Source organism: Myiozetetes cayanensis, unplaced genomic scaffold, assembly GCF_022539395.1.
Source record: "Myiozetetes cayanensis isolate MyiCay16 unplaced genomic scaffold, myiCay2020 scf236, whole genome shotgun sequence".
NCBI classification, from domain to species: Eukaryota; Metazoa; Chordata; class Aves; order Passeriformes; family Tyrannidae; genus Myiozetetes; species Myiozetetes cayanensis.
In genome coordinates, this window is record NW_026087452.1 from 35,518 (window position 1) to 57,358 (window position 21,841).

The 21,841-nt window shown below is 52.0% G+C and overlaps 1 protein-coding gene across 1 annotated transcript; it reads right to left on the reverse strand.

The window, feature by feature from the left end:
• Positions 1–5,016: 5,016 nt before the first annotated feature.
• Positions 5,017–20,821, reverse strand: LOC126642613 (olfactory receptor 1L6-like). Its single transcript, XM_050320361.1, has 4 exons — positions 19,864–20,821; positions 14,406–15,348; positions 5,553–5,584; positions 5,017–5,027 (listed from the first exon to the last, which is right to left on the reverse strand). Exons 1-4 carry the CDS (start codon positions 20,819–20,821, stop codon positions 5,017–5,019), a joined length of 1,944 nt encoding a protein of 647 aa, XP_050176318.1.
• Positions 20,822–21,841: the final 1,020 nt, after the last annotated feature.

Genomic DNA, 21,841 nt, shown 5'->3' on the forward strand with positions numbered 1-21,841 from the left:
GGTGCGGAACGAGGGGTCCGGCGGGGAAGGGGGTGGGGGGTCACAACAATAAACAAGGGAGACCTATGGATCCATTGTCCTGTGTCACCCCCCAAACCCCCCACGGACCACGCGGGGGTGGAGGAGAGTCCCGGGGGGGAACAGGGGCGTCCTGCGGGGAAGCCGGGAGAGGGGGCACCTGCACCGAGAATAAAGAGGTGACACTAATTATCCTGTGACACCCCCCTGGACTCACCTCCACCTCTGAGGGGTTTCGGGGGTCGCTGTGGGGCTGGAGGGGCTTCAGCCTGGGCGTCTGCAAGGGTCTGAGCAGGAGATGGCTCTGCCCCTTCGTGGGTGGGAGCCACATGGGGGAAATGGGGCTCAAGGGGGGGGGCCCATCAGAAGCAAGCTTTTGGTTTAGGCTGTTTTGACAAACAACTGTGCTAAAATGTTCCTTCCTATCATACAGGAAAAATAATTCTTAATTAAAAGCAGGCATCTGCACCAGAAATCTGCGATCAGGCATTCAACATACGGCCAAGATAAGACTTTAAATTGAATCAGCTCTTTTAATACATACATTTAACAATCTATAGACTGAGGACTACTCAGTAAGTAAATTCAAAACTTTTATTTGTTGAAAGTATCTGGATGGGACTTGTCCTGGTTTCAGCTGGATAGAGTTAATTGATTCTCAGTTGCTGTTACAGTGCTGTGTTTTGGATTCAGAATGATGATACACTGATGTTCTGGGGGGTTGCTGAGTTGTCAAGCCTTATTTCATTGTATTTTATTTTATTGTATTTTTTTCTGATGCTCTGCCAGGGAGGAAGGTCACAGAAGAAACTGGGAGGGAGTGTAGGTGGGACTGGTGACCCAAACTGACCAAAGGGATATTCCACCCCCAGAACACTGTGCCCAGTGTAAAAACTGGGGGAAGTTACCCCAGGAGCCAACCTGGGATTGGGAAAGGGGGTCTGGCATCAGTCAGGTCCACAGGTGGTGAGTGAGCAATTGCATTGTTCATCACTTGGGGTTTTTTCCCCTTTTTTTTAATTATTATTATTTGCCATTATTGTTGTGTTTTACTTTATTTTCAGTTATTAAACTGTTCCTATCTCCATATACAAGTTTTACTTAGACTCTCCTCCCCTTTCCACTGGGATGAGGAAAAAGAAGGGAGGGCTGTGTGGTGTTTTAATCTCTGGACTGTGTGGTGTTTTAATCTCTGGGTTTAACCTCCTGGATGCAACCCAGACTCATCCCAGGCATCTCCTGGAGCCTTTTCAAAGCTCTGCTAAGGAGCTGATGTCCCAGGCAGCAGCCCCAGCCCCCTCCCCAAGGCAGGTACCCATGGTGAGTTTTTTTTCTTCTGAAGGAAAAGGTCTTATCTGGGATCCAGCTGGAGCCTTCTCAAGCATTATCTTGATTTGGGGACCTGGAATCACAGGATCAATTAGGTTGGAAGAGACCTCTGAGATCATCAAGCCCAACCTATGACCGAATACCATTGTGTCAACCAGACCAGGGCCCAGTTTTTCCTTAAACACTTCCAGGGATGGTGACTCCACAACCCTGGTGGGGCCTCAGACTCTCCCCTGGAAGCTGCTTGAGATGATATTTTGCTTTTATGGTAAATTGTATCCTACTGAATGCTCCTGAGACTCATCCCAGGCATCTCCTGGAGTCTTTTCACCCCTCAAGGGAGCCAAGTTCCCAGGGAGCAGCTCCAGGCTCTTCCAAGGTTACCAAAGTTACCTGAGATGATTTTTCTTTTTTTCTGTGCATCCCATAACTTTCAGGATCTACCTGAGACTCCTCCTAGGATTCTCCTGGAGTCTTTTGATCTCTGATTTTGGGCCCTGAGTTGCTCACCGTGGGCCCAGAATCTTCCAAGGAAGGTTTCCAATAAGTTTTTTTTTTTTCCTTTGAAGGTAAATTTTTGCTCTGGAATCCACTTGAGACTCCTCTCAGGTGTGTCCTGGAGTCTCCCCAAGGAAGATGAGTTCCCAGAAAGCAGCCCCAGATTCTTCCAGGGAAGCTTCCCAATGTGTTTTTGCTTGTTTGGAATTAGCTCTCTGTTCTGAGATGCACTTGAAACTCCTCCTGACACCTCTCAGAGCCTTTTCATCTGTTGATTCAGACAATTGATATCCTGGGTAGAAGCTCCAGGTCCTGAGATGATTTTTCTGTTTTTTTTTTTTTACAGCTGGACCCTTCTCAAACATTACCTGGAGTCTTCATCTTGGATTTGGGGACCTGAAATCCCAGGTAGCAACCCCCTGCTCCAGGGATGGTTCCAGGGACGATTTTTTGCTTTCTCTAGTTCTGGATCTTCCAGGATCTATCTGAGACTCCTCCCAGGCTCCTCCTGGAGTCTTTAGCTCTGATTTCAGTATCTGAAATCCTGTGTATCAGCTCCAGACTCCTCCAGGGCAGTTACCCAAGATGTTTTTATTTCATTAGGAGATGCTGCGTCTTCAGGATCTACCTGACACTCCTCCCAGGCATCTCCAGAGTCTTCACCTCTGATTCTGGGATCTGAATTCCAGGATATCAGCCTGAGATTCCTCCCAGGCATCTTCCAGAGTCTTCACCTCTGATTTTGGGATCTGAATTCCAGGATATCAGCCTGAGACTCCTCCAAGGCAAGTAGCTGAATTTTTTTTTTTTTTTTTTTTTTTTTTGTGGAACCTGAATCTTCCCAAGACTCTTCTTGGCATCTCCTGCAGTCTTTTCACTCATGTCCCCTTGGTCCCAGGAGGCCTCTCAGTGTCACAGTGGCCCCTGGGCACCCTGAGGCCCCCCATCCCACAGCCCTGGCAGTTGCCATGGAGATGCCCATGCCCCAGACTGGCTGGAATCAGCCTGAGCAGCCCCTTCCAGCACAGCCCCTCCCCATGGATCCCTTTCAGCTGCTCTTGGGCACCTTTTACCCATCAGGGAGCGTGTGGGGATCCCCTTGGAGAGGCCCAGGCACCTCCACGGTGCTGACCCCACCCAGAAGGTGGGGGAATGTTTGGTTCTGGGCCTGGCAGCTCTCTGGTTCCTCCAGGTGTGCCAGGGCTCCTGTGGGACGTGGGTGGTCACTCTGTGGGCCAGTGCAGCTCCGTCCCTGCCCTTCCCAGCCCTGTCCTCAGAGCCCAAGTGCCACCTGGTGCCAGCTCTTGTCACACCTGGGTTCCCTCACCCAGGTAACCCGTGCATGGGGACCAGCAGTGCCCCTTGGCCACACTGGGGTACACTTGCTCCTCTTCCTCCTCCTCTTCCTCCAATCCCTCCTCCTTCCCCTTTCTCCTCAGTTCCACCTCCTTTCTGGGGTTTGGGGTGTTGAACTGGAGACCCCCAGGTGCTCACAGAGAGTTGTCCCCACTTTCTACTTTAGGTGGTGGTTCTGGTGGGACCTCAGCTCCTTGTGGCTCTTCCTGCAGCCAGAGAACTTACAGGGACCCCTCTCCAAGTGGGTCCTGCAGGTGTTCCCTGAGCTTTGGGCTCATGGTAAACCCTTCCCATAGTTTGGGCATCTCGAGGGTCTCCCCACTGTGGATTCACTGGGGCCTGAGGCTGGAGCTTCTCCCAAAGCTTGTCCTGCAGTGAGGGCCCACGTAGGGTCTCTGTCCTGGGAGATGGGACCTCTGGGCAAAGCTTGGGCACACACAGGACCTCACCCCAAGAGGGATCCTGTGATGGGAAGTCAGGTCTGTGCTCTGGCCAAAGCTCTTCCCACAGGAGATCAATCTCTTGCCATGATGGCAAATTTGGTGCTCCCACCCCCCTCCAGCTCTGTTTAGGGGTCTCACTCCAATTTTCCCCCCCTCTCCCACCTTTTTCCCATCATCACCAAGTCCCCAGCCCACCCCTTTGCACTAAGTTTAGTGGTCCCACTCCCCTATCCCTCTCTTTCCCCTTCCTCTCCCCCTCCTTTCTCGTCATCCCCCCAATCCTCAGCACCTCCAGCCCCTCCCCAAATTTGCTGGGGGGGAGGGGGTGGCTCCAGCGGGGGCCTGCCTGGCAACTGATGAGTCATCAGCGTCGTGCACTCTGATTGGCTGAGTGCTGCTTTAGTGCTCCAGGTGGGATGTCCATCAAACCTGGGATCCCCACGAGCCACTTCCAACCCCCCAAAATTGGGGGCTATTACCCCTCCCCCAGCCATCGCTGCAGCCACGGGGTCACCTCAACCCCCCAAAATGATGGGGGGACCTCCAAGAGCCATTTATAACCCCCCAGATTGGAGGAAAGCAGCAGGATCTTCAACAAAATGGGGGAACCTCCCCCTCCCAAAATGAGTGTAGGGTCACCTCGCCTTCCCACATTGGGAATGGCTCACCTCAACCACCCAAAATTCATGGGAAATCCCCAAAAGCTGTTTATAACCCCCAAAACTGGCAGAAAGGAGCAGGATCCTCCCCTAAACAGGCTCCCAGGGTCCCTCTCTGTGGGGGCCCACTTCAAGTGCTGGCACCACAGGTCTCCCTGTTTCCACTTCTCTCCCCCCTCAGGATTGGGGGGCACCCCAAAACCCCTCAGGAATTGGGAATAACCCCAAATCCCTTCAGAAATGGTGGATATCTCAAAAGCCCATCAGGAATGGGTCTCCCACAGCCTAATCATGTTCAGTCCTTGGCTGTCGAATTCCAGACTCCACCCCACCCATCCTCCCCGTCCAAACCCCATTCTGGGGTGGGCTTGAGCCACTTTCAGTTGGGATTGAGTCATTTTGAGGTGATGGATTGATCCCTGATCCCTCTTGGCTTCTGGGATGAAAAGCAATGGAGAACCCCCCCCCAGACCCTCCCAAATATTACCCCGAAGCCCAAATTCCTCCAATCCCAGTAAAATGGTGGGGTTTTAGATGTCCTTGTTCAATTTCACTATTTTTATTTCAGGGGTTTTAAGAGATGAAGATGAATCAAAAGAAAATGAAGGCCAAAATAAAAGATTTACTTGTTGATGCTGTGTGAGTATCCCTGTGGTTGGGTTGGGCTGGGTGGGTGGAAGAGCCTTTTCTAGAGGTGTTTCCACCCCAATCCATCACCATTTGTCTGTGGAAGACACCCACAGACCACAGAGAATTAACATCATGGAATTATTTCGGTTGGAAAAGACCTCCAAGATCATCCAGCGTTGTTTGGTACCACCAGAAGAAATCATGGATGGAGCAGATGAGTTTTCTCTGGGGACTGAAGTCAACAAATCTGTTCTCTCCAAATGAAAGGGAAAAGCATCCTCTGGGGTCCACCTGAGACCCTTCCCAAAAATTCCCTGGGGTCTTGGTCTCTGATTTGGGGACCTGAAATCCTGGGTAGCAGCTCCAGACTCACTCAGGGAAGCTGCCCAAGAGGATACTGCTGTTTTACACAAAATTGTATCCTCCTGGATGCACCCCAGACTCCTCCCAGGCATCTCCCAGAATCTTTTCACATCTGCTCTAAGGACCTGAGATCCCAGGTAGCAGCCCCAGATTGATCCAGGGAAGCTGTCCAGGATGGTTTCATGCAGGGAAAGGGGAATTAGAGAGGGACTCATCAGGAACTGCAGGGACAGGATAAGGAGTGATGAGCACAGACTGAAAGAGGGGAAATTTAGGCTGGATATCAGGAGGAAGTTCTTTACTGTGAGGGTGGTGAGGCACTGGCAGAGGTTCCCCAGGGAGGCTGTGGATGCCCCAGCCCTGGCTGTGTTCAAGGGCAGGTGGGACAGGTCCTTGATCAACCTGCTCTAGTGGGAGGTGTCCCTGCACATGGCAGGGGGGGTTGGGACTGGATCATCTTTAGGGTCCATCCCAACCTACATGGGGTGACAGGTTTATTGTTGGACCAGATGATCTTGAAGGTCTCTTCCAACCTTGTGTGACCTGTCATTACTGTCTCCAGGTTTGTCTTCTAAGAAGCTCCTGAGGGGGGTCCTCAGTAGGACTTATTAGAACTACAAGAAACGTTCATCATTTCAGTCTGACTTTGGCTTCTCCAGAGGTTTCTCCTGCCTTCCCCAAGGTCTGAGGTTCAGGGACTCAGCACCAACCCACCTGAGGGTGAAGAAATGCCTGGGGCTGTGCTGCTGAGCTGGGAGGGCTCCTGGCACACAGGGAGCTCCTGCAAACCAAGAACAGCTTCAAAGAGACAGCTCTGCCCAGTGAGCAGCTCCTCTGCACAGCCCAGCAGGGCTGAGGGCACTGCCAGGGCAGCTCAGGGACACCAGCAGGGCAGAGCCAGAGCCTAAAGGTGTTCAGGACTGGCAGGATGACTGAGAGCTCCCTGCAGGAGAAATCTTGGCAGTGCTGGCCACAGTAAGTGTGTGGGTGCAGGGCTTGCTGTGCTCAGGAAGTGCTGGAGGAGTTCCTGGAGGCTTCTCCTCAAGCTGCAACAGCCACAGCTCACAGGACCTGCGAGGAGGGGGCTGTTCTGGGGCACTTTGGAAGAGCTGTGAAGCCGGGGGTGCAGCCAGGGGTGCCCAGGGCTGTGGGGCAGAGCAGGGTCCTGCAGCCCAGGGCGCTGTGCTGGGCACACTCTGCTGCCTGCCAGGGGCAGCTCAGCCGGCCTGAGGAGACGCTCCCAGGGCTGCAGGGACAGAAGCTCCATGGGGAAGGAGGCAGCCTAAAAGTCTTGGAAGTGTTCTTGCCTTGCAGGGGATGCTGCATCGCTCAGGGTGTGGCTCCATCCCAGCTCCATGAACTGCAGGACATTTCCAAGGGGATGGTTCAGGGAGCACAGCAAGGCAGGGGCTGCAGGAAGGGGCAGAATTCTGCTTTTGTCACCTTCTCTTCTGGGTTGCCTGGATGGGCAATTGAGATTCATCTCTCAGTTCACTGTGAGATGCTGGAAATCCAAATTGTCTTCTCCCAGAGGTGAATAAAGCAGGCAGGGTCAGGAAGCAGCACATGGTGCCTCACAGGCAGCATCAGTGTGGCTTTTGCAGCCTCCTCAGGGCTGCTCTGCCTTTGCCATCAGAGCCTGCCCAGGCAGAGCTGCCCCTGGGCAGTGCCCTGTGCTGCTGGGAGGGCTGTGCAGGGCAGAGCTGAGCCCCCAGGGCTGGAATGGGCTCTGGCAGCACCGTGTGAAATCAGTGTGAATGCAGCAGGAAGGAAAACACAGGGCAGATGGGAAACAGAGTGATGGACATGCAGCTTTCCTGGCTGTGAGCTGGGCCACAGAGAGCTGAGCTCTTGGGCCTGGCCTGTCTCGTTTATTCACATTTTGAGTCATAAAAGTGAGGATTTCAGAAAAGAACACTGACCAGATACGGTGTTAGAAAATGAAAAATACAGACAAAATCATGCTAAGCATGTGTTAAATCTCTCTTCTACAGCCCACACTCTTGCCAGTCATGAGTATAGAAATTGAACTTTTTTATTAAAGATGGATTACATCTGACATATCTTGTGAACAGCAGAGCTGTCAGAAACCAGCTCCATGTACTCCCAGCAGCAGCACAGAACCTCCTCCTTGAGAGCTGATGGACCTTTTCACACCTTAACCAGAGAATGGATATCCATTTTGTCTTGGGGGGCAAAATTCTATAAGAAATGGACTCACTTTGCCTGCAAAGTCTGCCCTGATTTGCAGTGATTTTTCATACTTTCCATGCCCCATATCCAGAGACAGCAGATGCCCAACAGCAGCTCCATGGCCCAGTTCCTCCTCCTGCCACTGGCAGACAGGCAGGAGCTGCAAATCCTGCACTTCTGGCTCTTCCTGGGCATCTCCCTGGCTGCCCTCCTGGGCAACGGCCTCATCATCACTGCCATAGCCTCTGACCAGCACCTGCACAGCCCCAGGGACTTCTTCCTGCTGCACCTCTCCCTCACAGACCTGGGCTGCATCTGCACCACTGTGCCCAAAGCCATGCACAACTCCCTCTGGGACACCACAACCATCTCCTACACGGGATGTGCTGCTCAGCTCTGGTTCTTTCTTTTCTTTATAACAACAGAGCTTTCCCTCCTCACCATCATGTGCTACGACCGCTACATTGCCATCTGCAAACCCCTGCACTACGGGACCCTCCTGTGCAGCAGAGCTTGTGCCCACATGGCAGCAGCTGCCTGGGCCACTGGGTTTGTCAATGCTCTGCTGCACACAGCCAATACATTTTCAGTACCTCTCTGCCAAGGCAATATTTTGGACCAGTTCTTCTGTCAAATCCCTCAGATCCTCAAGCTCTCCTGCTCACACTCAGGCAACCTCAGGGAAGATGGGCTTATTGTGGTTGGTGCCTGTTTATCATTTGGCTCTTTCATTTTCATTGTTTTCTCCTATGTGCAGATCTTCAGGGCTGTGCTGAGGATCCCCTCTCAGCAGGGACAGCACAAAGCCTTTTCCACGTGCCTCCCTCACCTGGCCGTGGTCTCCCTGTTCATTTGCACTGCAGCATTTGCCCACCTGAAACCCTTTTCTAACTCCTCCCCATCCCTGGATCTGGTGGTATCAGTTCTGTACTCGGTGGTGCCTCCAGCCCTGAACCCCCTCATCTACAGCCTGAGGAACCAGGAGCTCCAGCAGGCTCTGAGGAAACTGATATCTGGACCCTTTTCAGGAGCAAGAAACCGCCTTTTCTCTTTGGCAAATCAGTCATAATCTACTCAGTCACTACAGGCCCAGTCCACCTTCTTAGGTTTTTGGTGATGGTTATGGTTTTCTTTATTTTTTTTTTCTTTTTTTCATGTGCTTATGTTGTGCACAAATAAATTATATCATTCATCTCTTTTGCAATCTGGCTGAATTTGATCTCTGTTGAATTTGACTGATGAGATCTGGGCCCCTGTGGGACCTTCAGAGGACTTTGGTGTGGTTCAGGTTTTGCTTGTTGGTTACAGCACCCATGCAGACGGTGAATGGTCTGTGATTAACCTTCCCAGGGCTGCACAACACGTGGCAGGGCCGGTGGCAGGTGAATGATTTAATGATTTTCTGGAGGGATTTGGGCACTGCCTGGAGAGCAGAGGGAATCTGCAGGGACAGCATTTGCCAGGGATCAGCAATAACTGGAGCCTGGTATACACAAATCTGCCCAGCTCAGGCATCCCCTGACTCACTTCCTACAGGAGGGCTCAAGAAAGGGATGCCTGCACATGTTAAAAAGAATGGCAAAACCTCATTTCTGTAAGGGGCTGCTCCAGGTGTGATGGTTTTGGTTAACCCCAAAAGGCAGCAGATCCCCCTGCCTTGTGCTCTCTTCTTCCTCTCATTCTCCTCTTGCATGGTTTACCCCAGCTCCAGACCATCCAAGCACCAGCAGAAATGTGGGATCTAAGGGCTGATGAACTTCTTTGTTCTCTTTTTCTCTTTTCTGCCTTTATTTCTCTCCCCCCTTGCTTTGCCAGCACAAAGCACAGCTATCCTATTCTACCCCATGCTCAGTGCTGGGGTTTGTTGCAGGAGTGCAGAGCTTGTGGAATTGTGTTGTGCCTTGTGAGTCAGCACCTGGGAGAACTTTGCTGTGGGAGTTGAGAGCTTGTTGCAGTGCAGGGTACAAAATTAAGGGCTTGTCAGTCACCACTTGTGGAAGTCTATTGGAAAGTCTAAGGGATTGTTGGTCAACAACTTTTGAGTCTGAATATCGGGCTGGTTGCCCGAGTTAAGGCGACAATAAAAGCACAAGAGATCCCTGACTCGTGTCCACAGTCTCTGTTCAGCCTGATGAGAATTTACATTAAATATCATTGATGTTCATTGTTTATTGATGGGTGACAGACACTTTCTTCCCTTTCACTTAACCCTTCTACTGAGACCCCACTACCATGTACTTAGAGAGTAGGTCAGGCACTGACATCCCAATTTCCACACCAAGTGTGTGATTTGCTAATGACACTTTCTGAGTTTTTGCAGACCCTCTGACTTTTGCCTTTCCTTTTGGCCACGAGCATTTCAGAATTTTGGGTACCCTGGTGGGAAAGCTGCTGCCATGGGGGTCCTTCCCAGGAACCACATCAAATTACCCTGGGTGTCTCTCCCAGCTGGTGATCACCCCAGTGTGGCCATGGTGGCACTGCTGGTCCCCATGCACGGGTTACCTGGGTGAGGGAACCCAGGTGTGACAGGAACTGGCACCAGGTGGCACTTGGGCTCTGAGGACAGGGCTGGGAAGGGCAGGGACGGAGCTGCACTGGCCCACAGAGTGACCACCCACGTCCCACAGGAGCCCTGGCACACCTGGAGGAACCAGAGAGCTGCCAGGCCCAGAACCAAACATTCCCCCACCTTCTGGGTGGGGTCAGCACCGTGGAGGTGCCTGGGCCTCTCCAAGGGGATCCCCACACGCTCCCTGATGAGCAAAAGGTGCCCAAGAGCAGCTGAAAGGGATCCATGGGGAGGGGCTGTGCTGGAAGGGGCTGCTCAGGCTGATTCCAGCCAGTCTGGGGCATGGGCATCTCCATGGCAACTGCCAGGGCTGTGGGATGGGGGGCCTCAGGGTGCCCAGGGGCCACTGTGACACTGAGGGGCCTCCTGGAACTGAGGGGACATTGTGACACTGCAGGGCCTCAGGGAACCAAGGGGACATTGTGACACTGAGGGGCATCATCTTTGTCAATGATCTGCACAAGGGGATCGGTGCAGCCTCAGTCAGTTCACAGGTGACACCAAGCTGGGTGGGCTCTGCTCCTCCAGGCCTGCAGAGCGTCCTCTTTCCCTGCAAAAAAAGTCATCTTGGGCATCCTTACTGGAGCAGTCTGGGGCTGCTGCTACCTGGGATCTCATCTCCACTGAAGAGACTCCAGGAAAAGCCTGGGAAGAGTCTCAGTTAGATCCTGGAAAATGCAGGTTTCCTGAAAAAGAAAAACATTATGGGCAACTTCCCCGGATCAGCCTGGGCTGCATTTCAGTGCTGAGAGTCCATTTTTCCACCTGTAATCGGTGCCTCTGAGTTCCTGCTTCACCAGCCTCCCCAGGGACAAACTCTGTGCTCATTCCCTCCAAGGTGTCTCTCAGGGATGGCCTCAGTGGGGCTTGCTGACATCCTCTGGAAGTTGGAGGTTCACTGATGAATTTTACTTCTCTAAGAGGCTTCTTCAGCCTTCAGATCTTCAGTTCAGGAACTCGGTGCCAGAGGGCTCATTACACACAAAACACACTAATGACACAAGCCTCTGGGAATAATTTACTTTTAAGTCTTCAATTCTTTTGTGGTTAATTAGACAGATTTCAGAAGAGTGTTCCCAGTGAATGTATTTTATTAAAAAAACAGTAAGAGGCTATTTTTTATCCTGTTTTCTTTTTTACTATTTATAGATTGATATCAGTGATCTCTAATTTATTTTGATCCTGTGCAACTCATAATGCAGTTTGGATTGATATGAAAATCAAGACCCTTTATGTCTGACTATCAGTCAGACTTTGTCCATATCCCCACCCCAACATTTCCCTCATCAGACCCCTGGGACTCAAAGCAGCCTCCTGCAAATCTGAGCTTCCACACTAAAGGTTGTCCTTGCAGGTTTCAGCTGGTCGGCATCAACTCCCACCTGCTTGGCTTGGAGAAAGAGCTGCAGGAGACACAGAGGGATGTTCATTTATTACCAGCAAACGAAACCAGAGGAAGGCACAGCTCAATAAAAATCAAAACTCCTTCCTCTGCTGTATATTAAGTCCACACTGCCTCTGCTAAAGTCCACTCTCAGCAGTCTTAGACCAATGGCAAACACCTTCTGTGTCAGGCACATATTCCAAGATCCCCCAAACACTCCCTGCCCCGGATTCTGTCCATATTTGCCCTTTGCACACAGCGAGTCACACACTGAAGTCACAAGTTCCCTCACTCCACAGAGGCAGGAAAAGAGAGAGAGTGAATGAAATGCTCTATTTTGCAGAGCTAAATCTGAACTAATGCCAACATTCTGGGCTTACAGGACCTTTATCAAACACATCCTGCAGCATCTGTTCACTGGGGAAACATCTGTGTGGATGGGCAGGCCCAAGGAGTGGTGGGGAATGGAGTTCCATCCAGGGGTGTTCCCAGGGCTCAGCACTGGGCTCAGGGCAGTTCAGTGTCTTTATCAATGATCTGCACAAGGGGATCAGTGCAGCCTCAGTCAGTTCACAGGTGACACCAAGCTGGGTGGGAGTGTTGATGTGCTGGAGGGCAGGAAGGCTCTGCAGAGGGATCTGGACAGGCTGCATCGATGGGCCCAGGACACTTGGAGGAGGGTCAACAAGGCCAAGTGCTGGGTCCTGCCCTGGGCTCACAACCACCCCAAATCCCTGGCCATGGCCTGCAACTGGTCCCCACAGCCTGTCCTGTGTCCTGAATCCCTCCATTTCCAAGGACTTGGTGGGACAAGGGAGCTCTGTGCTCTGGGTGTGAGGAGGTCCAAGTGCCACTGGAGTGGGAACCACAACTCATCAGGTTTGTGTTCTCTGGGAGTTCTGGAACTGGTCAGGCTCCAGTCTATGCCATGGCCAGATTGAGTCTCCTGAAGGGAAAAAACCACTGGTGTTTGCCCTTCTGGCCTTTCATGAGGTTGCTGCCAAGATGTGCTCTTGTCCTCCTTGAAGCCCTTCCCTGAAGGGGAAGCACAGAGGCCCGAGAGACCTTTCCAGTTAAGACTCAGGCAAAGAAGCCACTGAGTCCCTCAGCCCCAGCATCAGTGTGTGCTGCTATTAAATTCCCTTCTCCATTCCTCAGCATTTTCCTGCATTTTCCTCCTTCAGCCTTGGTCTCCAAGGCTGGAGACCAAGATCATTCAAGAGTGATTAAAGCTCTTGACTGTCCTTGAAGCCACCAAATCCAGGTGAGCTTTGCCTTTGCCACAGGACTGGAGCACTCAGAGTGGGGAATGGCCCCTCTGACGTGATGCCCAGGGCAGTCCTTGGTGCTTTGTGACCCCATGGCTGTCCCAGTTAGAACAGCTGGGACCAGTTCATGCGTGGGTGTGACCCAAACTGTGTATTCTACACCCTCTGTGTCATTTCCCAGGACCTGTTAACAATGGACCATCTGCAGCAGCTGCCCAGAGCACACCTGACCCCTCAGGCTGCCAGCTGGGTGTTCAGAGGCCTGTGAGACAGGAGGATGTTCCTGTCCTCACACCCAGGACTCACAATCACCCACCCTGGGAGAGGTGCTGGGCATTCCTGCCTGAACTTGAGTGTAGATAATCTTGGGACTTCTGGTACCACTTGTGGGATCCAGAGGAGGACCAGAACCTCAACCAGACAGTGACCATTGCTCTCACCAACAGATTTTCCCTCTCCTTTTACATTTGCACTCGGGGCCCACGTGGGGCTCAGCATGGGGGCCAAGGAACCCCATTCTGTTTGTGCCCCAGGGTGCTGGGTTATACACCTGGGTTTTTGTGGGTTAAAACCAACTGTTTGTCTGTATAATTGTATTTATTGTGTTATTTTTATTAAATTGTAACTCTGACTTAGGATCTCTTTTTGAGTTGGGTTCATTTCTCCTGGTTTACCTTTAAACCAGCACAATGGCCTTCCTATCTGACAGCTCCTGGAGTGGCTGTGCCACCCTGGGGCTCCACAGACAGCCCTGCTCCAGGCTCTGCTGGGCTCTGAGCCAGGAGAGAAGCTGGGCATGGCCCTGGAACAGGCCCTGAGCCCGGGAGGTGAGCACAGCAAAACTCACTTGTAACCTTAGGCTGAGCTGGGAATGGCTGGGGAGCGAGATTTGGGTGTGACAAATATTCTGGGCCACCCTCCTGGTCTGTCCAGGCCACCAAGGACACAGATCAGCCTCCTCTCTCTGGCACTTGCATGTTTTCAATCCCTTGCACAAACCCTGTGGTGTGAGTGCTCACTGTTCTGCTCACACACTGTGGAATACACACTGATGGATTTCTCTCCCAGGTTCTTTCCATCTCTTTTCAAGCTCTCCCACCTCCCTTGAGCATTTTCCACCACCAGCCTTCTCTCCCCAGCACAGCCCAGTTGGATTGGCCCCACAGTGGCATCACAGCCCCAGTGCAGGCACAGCTGGAGCTCAGAGAAGGTTCAGCCCTACTGATGGGTGAATGTGCTGGGCAAAAGGAGGAGGAGGAGGCTCTCTGTGTTCCCTGCTCTCCTCTCCAGGAGATCCTGAGAGCTCTGCAGTCCCTCCCTCCCATCCAGTCTCCCCAGGCCAACACAAAAACTTCTGGTTTTCAGGAGCTCTTTCTGCTTCAGGCACAGGGCCCGCCCCAAAGCTGGGGCAGCCAAAAAGCTGTTCTCATTTCCCCTTCATTCCTCCTCTGCTGAGGATGGATCTCAGAAAAAAGCCACAATTTCTTAAGGTTTGTTTATTGCATTTGTGTCACACAAGTTGAAAGGACATGTAACTAAGAGGGAATAAACTCTAGGATTTCTTTGAAGAAAATGGCATCAGAAGTAAGGAAGAGAAAAGGAATGTAAAAAAAGACAGATTTGACCTGTCATGACATGCACTGGGAGCCACTGTCAGAGGGAAACAGACAGTCAGTGGCTGCTGGAAAGCATCACCCAGTCATCAGTTTCCCCAGGGCATCCTTGAACTCCTTGTTCCTCAGGCTGTAGATGAGGGGGTTCAGGGCTGGAGGCACCACCGAGTACAGAACTGATACCATGAGATCCAGGGATGGGGAGGAGATGGAGGGGGGCTTCAGGTAGGCAAATGTGCCAGTGCTGACAAAGATAGAGACCACAGCCAGGTGAGGGAGGCACGTGGAAAAGGCTTTGTGCCGTCCCTGCTGAGAGGGGATCCTCAGCACAGCCCTGAAGATCTGCACATAGGAGAAAACAATGAGAATGAAACATCCAAACCCTAAACAGGTAGTAACCCCAAGAAGACCAATTTCCCTGAAGTAGGAGTGTGAACAGGAGAGCTTGACAATCTGAGGAACCTCACAGAAGAACTGCTGGAGGGCATTGCCCTGGCACAGGGGCAGGGAAAATGTATTGGCTGTGTGCAGCAAAGCATAGAGAAATCCACTGGCCCAGGCAGCTGCTGCCATGTGGGCACAAGCTCTGCTGCCCAGGAGGGTCCCGTAGTGCAGGGGTTTGCAGATGGCAACGTAGCGGTCGTAGCACATGACAGAGAGAAGGGCAAACTCTGCTCCAAGGAAGAAGAACAGCAAAAAGACCTGGGAAACACATCCCGTGTAGGAGATGGTTGTGGTGCCCCAGAGGGAGTTGTGCATGGCTTTGGGCACAGTGGTGCAGATGGAGCCCAGGTCTGTGAGGGAGAGGTGCAGCAGGAAGAAGTCCCTGGGGCTGTGCAGGTGCTGGTCAGAGGCTATGGTGGTGATGATGAGGCTGTTGCCCAGGAGGGCAGCCAGGGAGATGCCCAGGAAGAGCCAGAAGATCAAGAGCTGTAGCTCCCGTGTGTCTGCAAATGCCAGGAGGAGGAATCCGCTGGTGGAGCTGCTGTTGGACATTTCCTGTTTTTTGGTGTAAGGGCCTGCTAAAAAAAATAAAAATAAGATAAAAGCACAGGGAACAACTGAGAGAGAGGCTCCTCTGGCAAAGGCACTCCAGTTTTCATTGGAGTATATAATGGCCAGTCTTCGCGAGCGAAGATCCGGGAAGGTCTTTACACCTTCCAGCCTGCGCATTGGATTTTTTAGGTGAGACACAGTGTGCGCGGAACTGAGCCCACCCTTTAATCCTAAGGTTCATCTGCCGGGGCCAAGCGAGCTTGGACGGTGGCAGTGAGGTCCTTAGGACGTAGGTGGGTTGCCTTTAAGGGCTAACAAGCCCCACCTGCCCGGGAGTGGCCCTGACCGGGAATCGAACCCTGGTCTCCACGGTGATAGCGCGGGATGCATTTCCTTTCTCTTGTTTGTGCTGGGGGGCACTTGCCCCCAGCTCCCTGCCCAGGGCTCTGCTGCCTGGAGCTGTCCCTGCCAGCAGCTGCTTCCCTGGGCCCAGGTTGGGCCTGGCAGTGCTGCCAGAGCCCATCCCAGCCCTGGGGGCTCAGCTCTGCCCTGCACAGCCCTCCCAGCAGCACAGGGCACTGCCCAGGGGCAGCTCTGCCTGGGCAGGCTCTGATGGCAAAGGCAGAGCAGCCCTGAGGAGGCTGCAAAAGCCACACTGATGCTGCCTGTGAGGCACCATGTGCTGCTTCCTGACCCTGCCTGCTTTATTCACCTCTGAGAGAAGACAATTTGGATTTCCAGCATCTCACAGTGAACTGAGAGATGAATCTCAATTGCCCATCCAGGCAACCCAGAAGAGAAGGTGACAAAAGCAGAATTCTGCCCCTTCCTGCAGCCCCTGCCTTGCTGTGCTCCCTGAACCATCCCCTTGGAAATGTCCTGCAGTTCATGGAGCTGGGATGGAGCCACACCCTGAGCGATGCAGCATCCCCTGCAAGGCAAGAACACTTCCAAGACTTTTAGGCTGCCTCCTTCCCCATGGAGCTTCTGTCCCTGCAGCCCTGGGAGCGTCTCCTCAGGCCGGCTGAGCTGCCCCTGGCAGGCAGCAGAGTGTGCCCAGCACAGCGCCCTGGGCTGCAGGACCCTGCTCTGCCCCACAGCCCTGGGCACCCCTGGCTGCCCCCCCGGCTTCACAGCTCTTCCAAAGTGCCCCAAAACAGCCCCCTCCTCACAGGTCCTGTGAGCTGTGGCTGTTGCAGCTTGAGGAGAAGCCTCCAGGAACTCCTCCAGCACTTCCTGAGCACAGCAAGCCCTGCACCCACACACTTACTGTGGCCAGCACTGCCAAGATTTCTCCTGCAGGGAGCTCTCAGTCATCCTGCCAGTCCTGAACACCTTTAGGCTCTGGCTGTGCCCTGCTGGTGTCCCTGAGCTGGCCTGGCAGTGCCCTCAGCCCTGCTGGGCTGTGCAGAGGAGCTGCTCCTGGGCAGAGCTGTCTCTTCGAAGCTGTTCTTGGTTTGCAGGAGCTCCCTGTGTGCCAGGAGCCCTCCCAGCTCAGCAGCACAGCAACAGCCCCAGGCATTTCATCACCCTCAGGTGGGTTGGTGCTGAGTCCCTGAACCTCAGACCTTGGGGAAGGCAGGAGAAACCTCTGGAGAAGCCAAAGTCAGACTGAAATGATAAAGTTTTTTGTAGTTCTAATGGGTCTCACTGAGGACCCTCCTGAGAAAATAACCCCAGGAGCTTGTTAGAGCAAAACCCTGGAGGCAGGGATGGCACATCACGAAATCAAACAATTAACAAGGTTGGAAGAGACCTTCAGGATCATCTAGTCCAAGTGTAAACCCAGTACAACAATAATCACCCTGTGACATACTCAGGCATGGACCCCATGTGGTATAATGGAATGATTTATTGCAGTTATTTCATGGTTAACGTACCCTGTTACATCAACAGTAAATTCCTGTCAGTAACTTTTCTCCATATCTACTTTTTAGTTAAGCATTCACTGCCCATGAGAAAAATACTCCCAAGCAATTTTCCACACACAAAGATGCATCTCACCACATCTGTATTTATCTTGCCAAGTTCCACTTCTAATTTTCTCCCATGGTCATATAATCTCAATTCCCTTCACCTCTCCCTTTTTTATTTTCTAAGGCACTTAAATTTAAAGATGCAGAGACTTGTACCACCAAGGCTTGATGTGTTGCCTTTTGTATCACAGATTGTACAATCCCAATCAAGCGTGGTGAACAATCATCCCCAGTAGACCCAACACTATAACCAAGCCACACATCAGAATCTTTTCCACCCATCTTTGCCCTAATCCCAAAGCCCAATCCTGTCCTTCAAAGGGTTTCCATCCATCGTTCACCATCAGCTTCTTCCTTAGGTCCTGTAACTGCTGAAAGCTTCTGTGAATGGAGGTTGATTTGTCACTCAAATTCATGCAACACATTCCATCAAATCCTATTAGCACCCATGTCCCTGTGCTAAAAGCAAACAGTCAATAGCAGCTCTGTTTTGCAAAGTATCACATCTCACTGATTGAACATTGGTCAATTAATCTGCAGTAGCCTGACCAGTAGCACTTGCCTGTTTTGCTAACCAACATTCTAATTCATTTAATGTAGCTAAAGCTTTTGCAGCTGCCTCCCCAGGTGCTGGGAAAGAGACAGCAATTCTTGTCCCCTGATTCCAAAATGTCATCCCCACACTCACTAGTGAAGGTGTGTCCATGTCTCCTGTATCCATCAGGGTGTTTTAGGATCAGGGCTGTATTAGGAGCGAACAAGGTTAATTTTCCTCCTGTACAAGGTCCTCTGATAATTCTTGCTGGTATGGAGAGCCAGGCTCCATCTCCAGAGATATATCCAGCAGATTGTGGGGTGGCAATTCCTGTCTCCTTGAAGATCTGTGACCATGAGGCTTCCTCCAAGGAGAGGAGCCCCTGGTATGGTCCTACCCTGAGGTGAAGCCTCCAGGACACAACACGGGACACACCATAAGGAACTTCCAGATGTGACAGACAACGTTGTGAAGAGGGAGCAGCAGCACAGGCAGCACCTGGATGTGTCCAGCCTGGATCTCCCACCTTGCTGAAGAGCTGAGCTAAGAAAAGCAGCCAAACTGCACAGAGAACTGGAGGGGAGCACTGGGGACCTGCTGGGCACCCAAGTCCTGCAAGGGCAGCAGTGCCAGGGGAACTCATCATGATGGGGCCTCAATGACCCAGGCAATGGCAGTGCAACCACCACATGAGGTTACAAAGGCAGGCTACCTGAGAACTTGGAGGGGAAAAGTTATCCCTGAGAATCGTGAGCTGGTGAGAGGAGTGGGGCGGAGAAAAAGAGGGATCCAGGTGGACTGGCATAAATAAATCTGTGGAGGGGGATTTTAGGGGGATTCCTTAGAACAGCTGCACGTGGCTAAGGGGTGTTTCAGCACTGGTCTGTCTGAGCTCTGTGCCTGAAAACTGTGGTCACTCCTGCCTTCTTCTAAACTCCTCTCCCAGCTCTTTGCCGTGCCAGTGTGTCACTCCTCTGTCCATCTGGGGTCAATGGACACACGTGCTTTGCTGACCAGCTCCAAGTGGGGCTGGCTGGAGGAGGAGGACACCAGGGTCTGAGGAATGCAGGGCTGGAGCTGCCACTTTGGCAACAGCCCCAAGTCTGGGCAGGGCACCTGGGCACACCCAAACCCCCTGCCCACCCTGCACAGACCCCGTGTGTGTGTTTGTGGGTGCCTGTGGGTGTTGTGCTGCAGGAGACACCCGGAGCACTTTTGACCTGCACAGCATATTAGGCCAAGGAGGGGATGAGGATGGGGCCAGTTGTGGTGTTCGTGGTTGTTGTGCAGGTGTGTGGTGGCTGCAAATCTCCTTTCCCTGTTGGAGCTGGTCTGGGCCTGGTCAGCTGTGACACTTTGTGTTTGGTTGCAGATGTTGGGATTTAGTGCTTTCCCTCTTGGGGTCTCCACCTTGGGTGATCTCTTCATTTGTGGAGCTCCCTCCCAGTGACTCCTCACCCCAGGCAAACGCAGGCCCTGGAGAACATCTGGGGTGTCCAGAGAACTCCAGTTCTTTTTTCCAGCAGGACATTCTCTGCCCTGCCTGATGTGGCACAACCATTTGTAATTACCTCAGTCATCTTCCACCATCTCCACTGTCACCACACAACAGTGGGGGCATCCAAACTTGAACCCTTAACTTCAAGCAACAACCAGTATGACCATGAACTTTCCTTGCCAAACTCCTTGAAGCTTCAGTCCCTTTTTTGGGGGGACATTCTTTGGGTTTATGGTAACAAAAGCTGGGAAAAAGAGCCAAAACTTCAGTCAGTGATTTAGGGAGATCCCACTTTATTACACAGATGCTACGACAGCACCAGTTCTGTCCCACTGTTAGACACACTTTCATACAGGCTCCAGGCAAGATGAAAGAAATCTTACCTTCAGGTAAGAACTTAATAACCACAATTACAATAAAAAAGAAGTATTTTGGTAAAAAAAACCCAACATAACCAAAACAGAAAAACCCAACCAACCCAAACAAGCCAAAGGTCTGCATTGCAATGTTATCGATAATATGAGAGGTTAACTGGTAAAAGAGGTGAGAATTTTACAGCTATTGGAAAATGTCCGTGAAATCAGTTTCCTGATGGCCTCCTTGAGCTCCTGGTTCCTCAGGCTGTAGATGAGGGGGTTCAGGGCTGGAGGCACCACCGAGTACAGAACTGCTACCACCAGGTCCAGGGATGGGGAGGAGATGGAGGGGGGCTTCAGGTAGGCAAACATGAGAGTGCTGATAAACAGGGAGACCACGGCCAGGTGAGGGAGGCACGTGGAAAAGGCTTTGTGCCGTCCCTGCTGAGAGGGGATCCTCAGCACAGCCCTGAAGATCTGCACATAGGAGAAAACTATGAAAATGAAACAACCAAATGATAAGGAAAGACTGAAAGAAATAAGCCCAAATTCCCTAAGATAGTCTGAGTCTGAGCAGATGAGCTTGAGGATCTGGGGAACTTCACAGAAGAACTGGCCCAGGGCATTGCCCTGGCACAGGGGCAGGGAAAATGTATTGGCTGTGTGCAGCAGAGCATTGAGAAACCCAGTGGCCCAGGCAGCTGCTGCCATGTGGGCACAAGCTCTGCTGCCCAGGAGGGTCCCGTAGTGCAGGGGTTTGCAGATGGCAACGTAGCGGTCGTAGCACATGATGGTGAGGAGACAATACTCTGCACATGCAAACCAAAAAAAGGTAAAAACTTGTCCGGCACATCCTGTGTAGGAGATGGTTGTGGTGCCCCAGAGGGAGTTGTGCATGGCTTTGGGCACAGTGGTGCAGATGGAGCCCAGGTCTGTGAGGGAGAGGTGCAGCAGGAAGAAGTACATGGGGCTGTGCAGGTGCTGATCACAGGCTATGGTGGTGATGATGAGGCCGTTGCCCAGGAGGGCAGCCAGGGAGATGCCCAGGAAGAGCCAGAAGATCAAGAGCAGCAGCTCCTGCCTGTCTGTGAATGCCAGGAGGAGGAATCCACTGGTGGAGCTGCTATTTTCCATGTAATCCCTCTACATTTGAAGTGCTTTGAAGAAAAAAACCCTGTGACAAATAAGAGAGACATCTCTGAGGAAAATCAAAGCCATGTCTCACAGACCACCCCTCTACTGCTTAATACCCCCTTTTCCTCTTTTTGCACTGGTATCTTCAACTCTGTGCCCGGAGCTGAGGTTGGTGCTGGATGAGTGTCCTGTGAGGAGCAGGGCTCTGCCCACTGCTGCTGAGGAGTCAGCAGTGGATTCACGGGAATTTTTTGAGATAGTTGACAGATTTAATGTTTAACATTTTCAAATGAAATTGCTCCAAAGACACAATCATCTGCACCCCCCATGTTAAGAAACGGGAATGACACAAGGCACTTGTTTGGGGGTTTTTTTACAGCTCTCGTTTGTCTACCCTGGGCAGTGTTCTTGAACGTCAGAAACTCCTCAGCATTTCTGTTGCACTCAGAGAGAACAGTGAATCCTGTCAAGTAGGATTGAGGGAAGGGAGCTGCTCTGTCCCTCTGTCTTGTTCCCAGATGCCCCAGGGCTGCACCTTTCTTAAATCAAGGTGACCACACTCCCACGTTACTCTGAAGAGCCACCAGACACTGAGGAGTGCAGGGAGATCCTCTGCAGAGCAGGAAATGTCTCACCCTTCCTCCAGGTCTCAGCATTCCACTTCACATCGGGGACACACAAGGGGCAATTCAGCAACCCAGCAGCATCTCCTGCATCCTCACATTGTCACATTTCTGTGCTTCTTTGGGGGGCTTTCAGAAAACAAAAGCTTGTGTGGGGCAGCCTGGCTGCTTGGAGGGAGTGTTGGCAGCCTGGGAGGACACCCCAAGAAGGATGTCCCATGGATTGCAGCTCAGTAAGGGAAAATTTGCTCATTCCCAAGCAACAAACAAAGCAAAATCTCTGCATCCCACAGGCAAGGGGAAAGCTGGGAAATTTGTTCCCGTGGGCATTCTGGTATCACAGGACCCACAGGATCAGCACTTGACTGTGCAGCTGAAAATCCCAACCCTGAGAAGA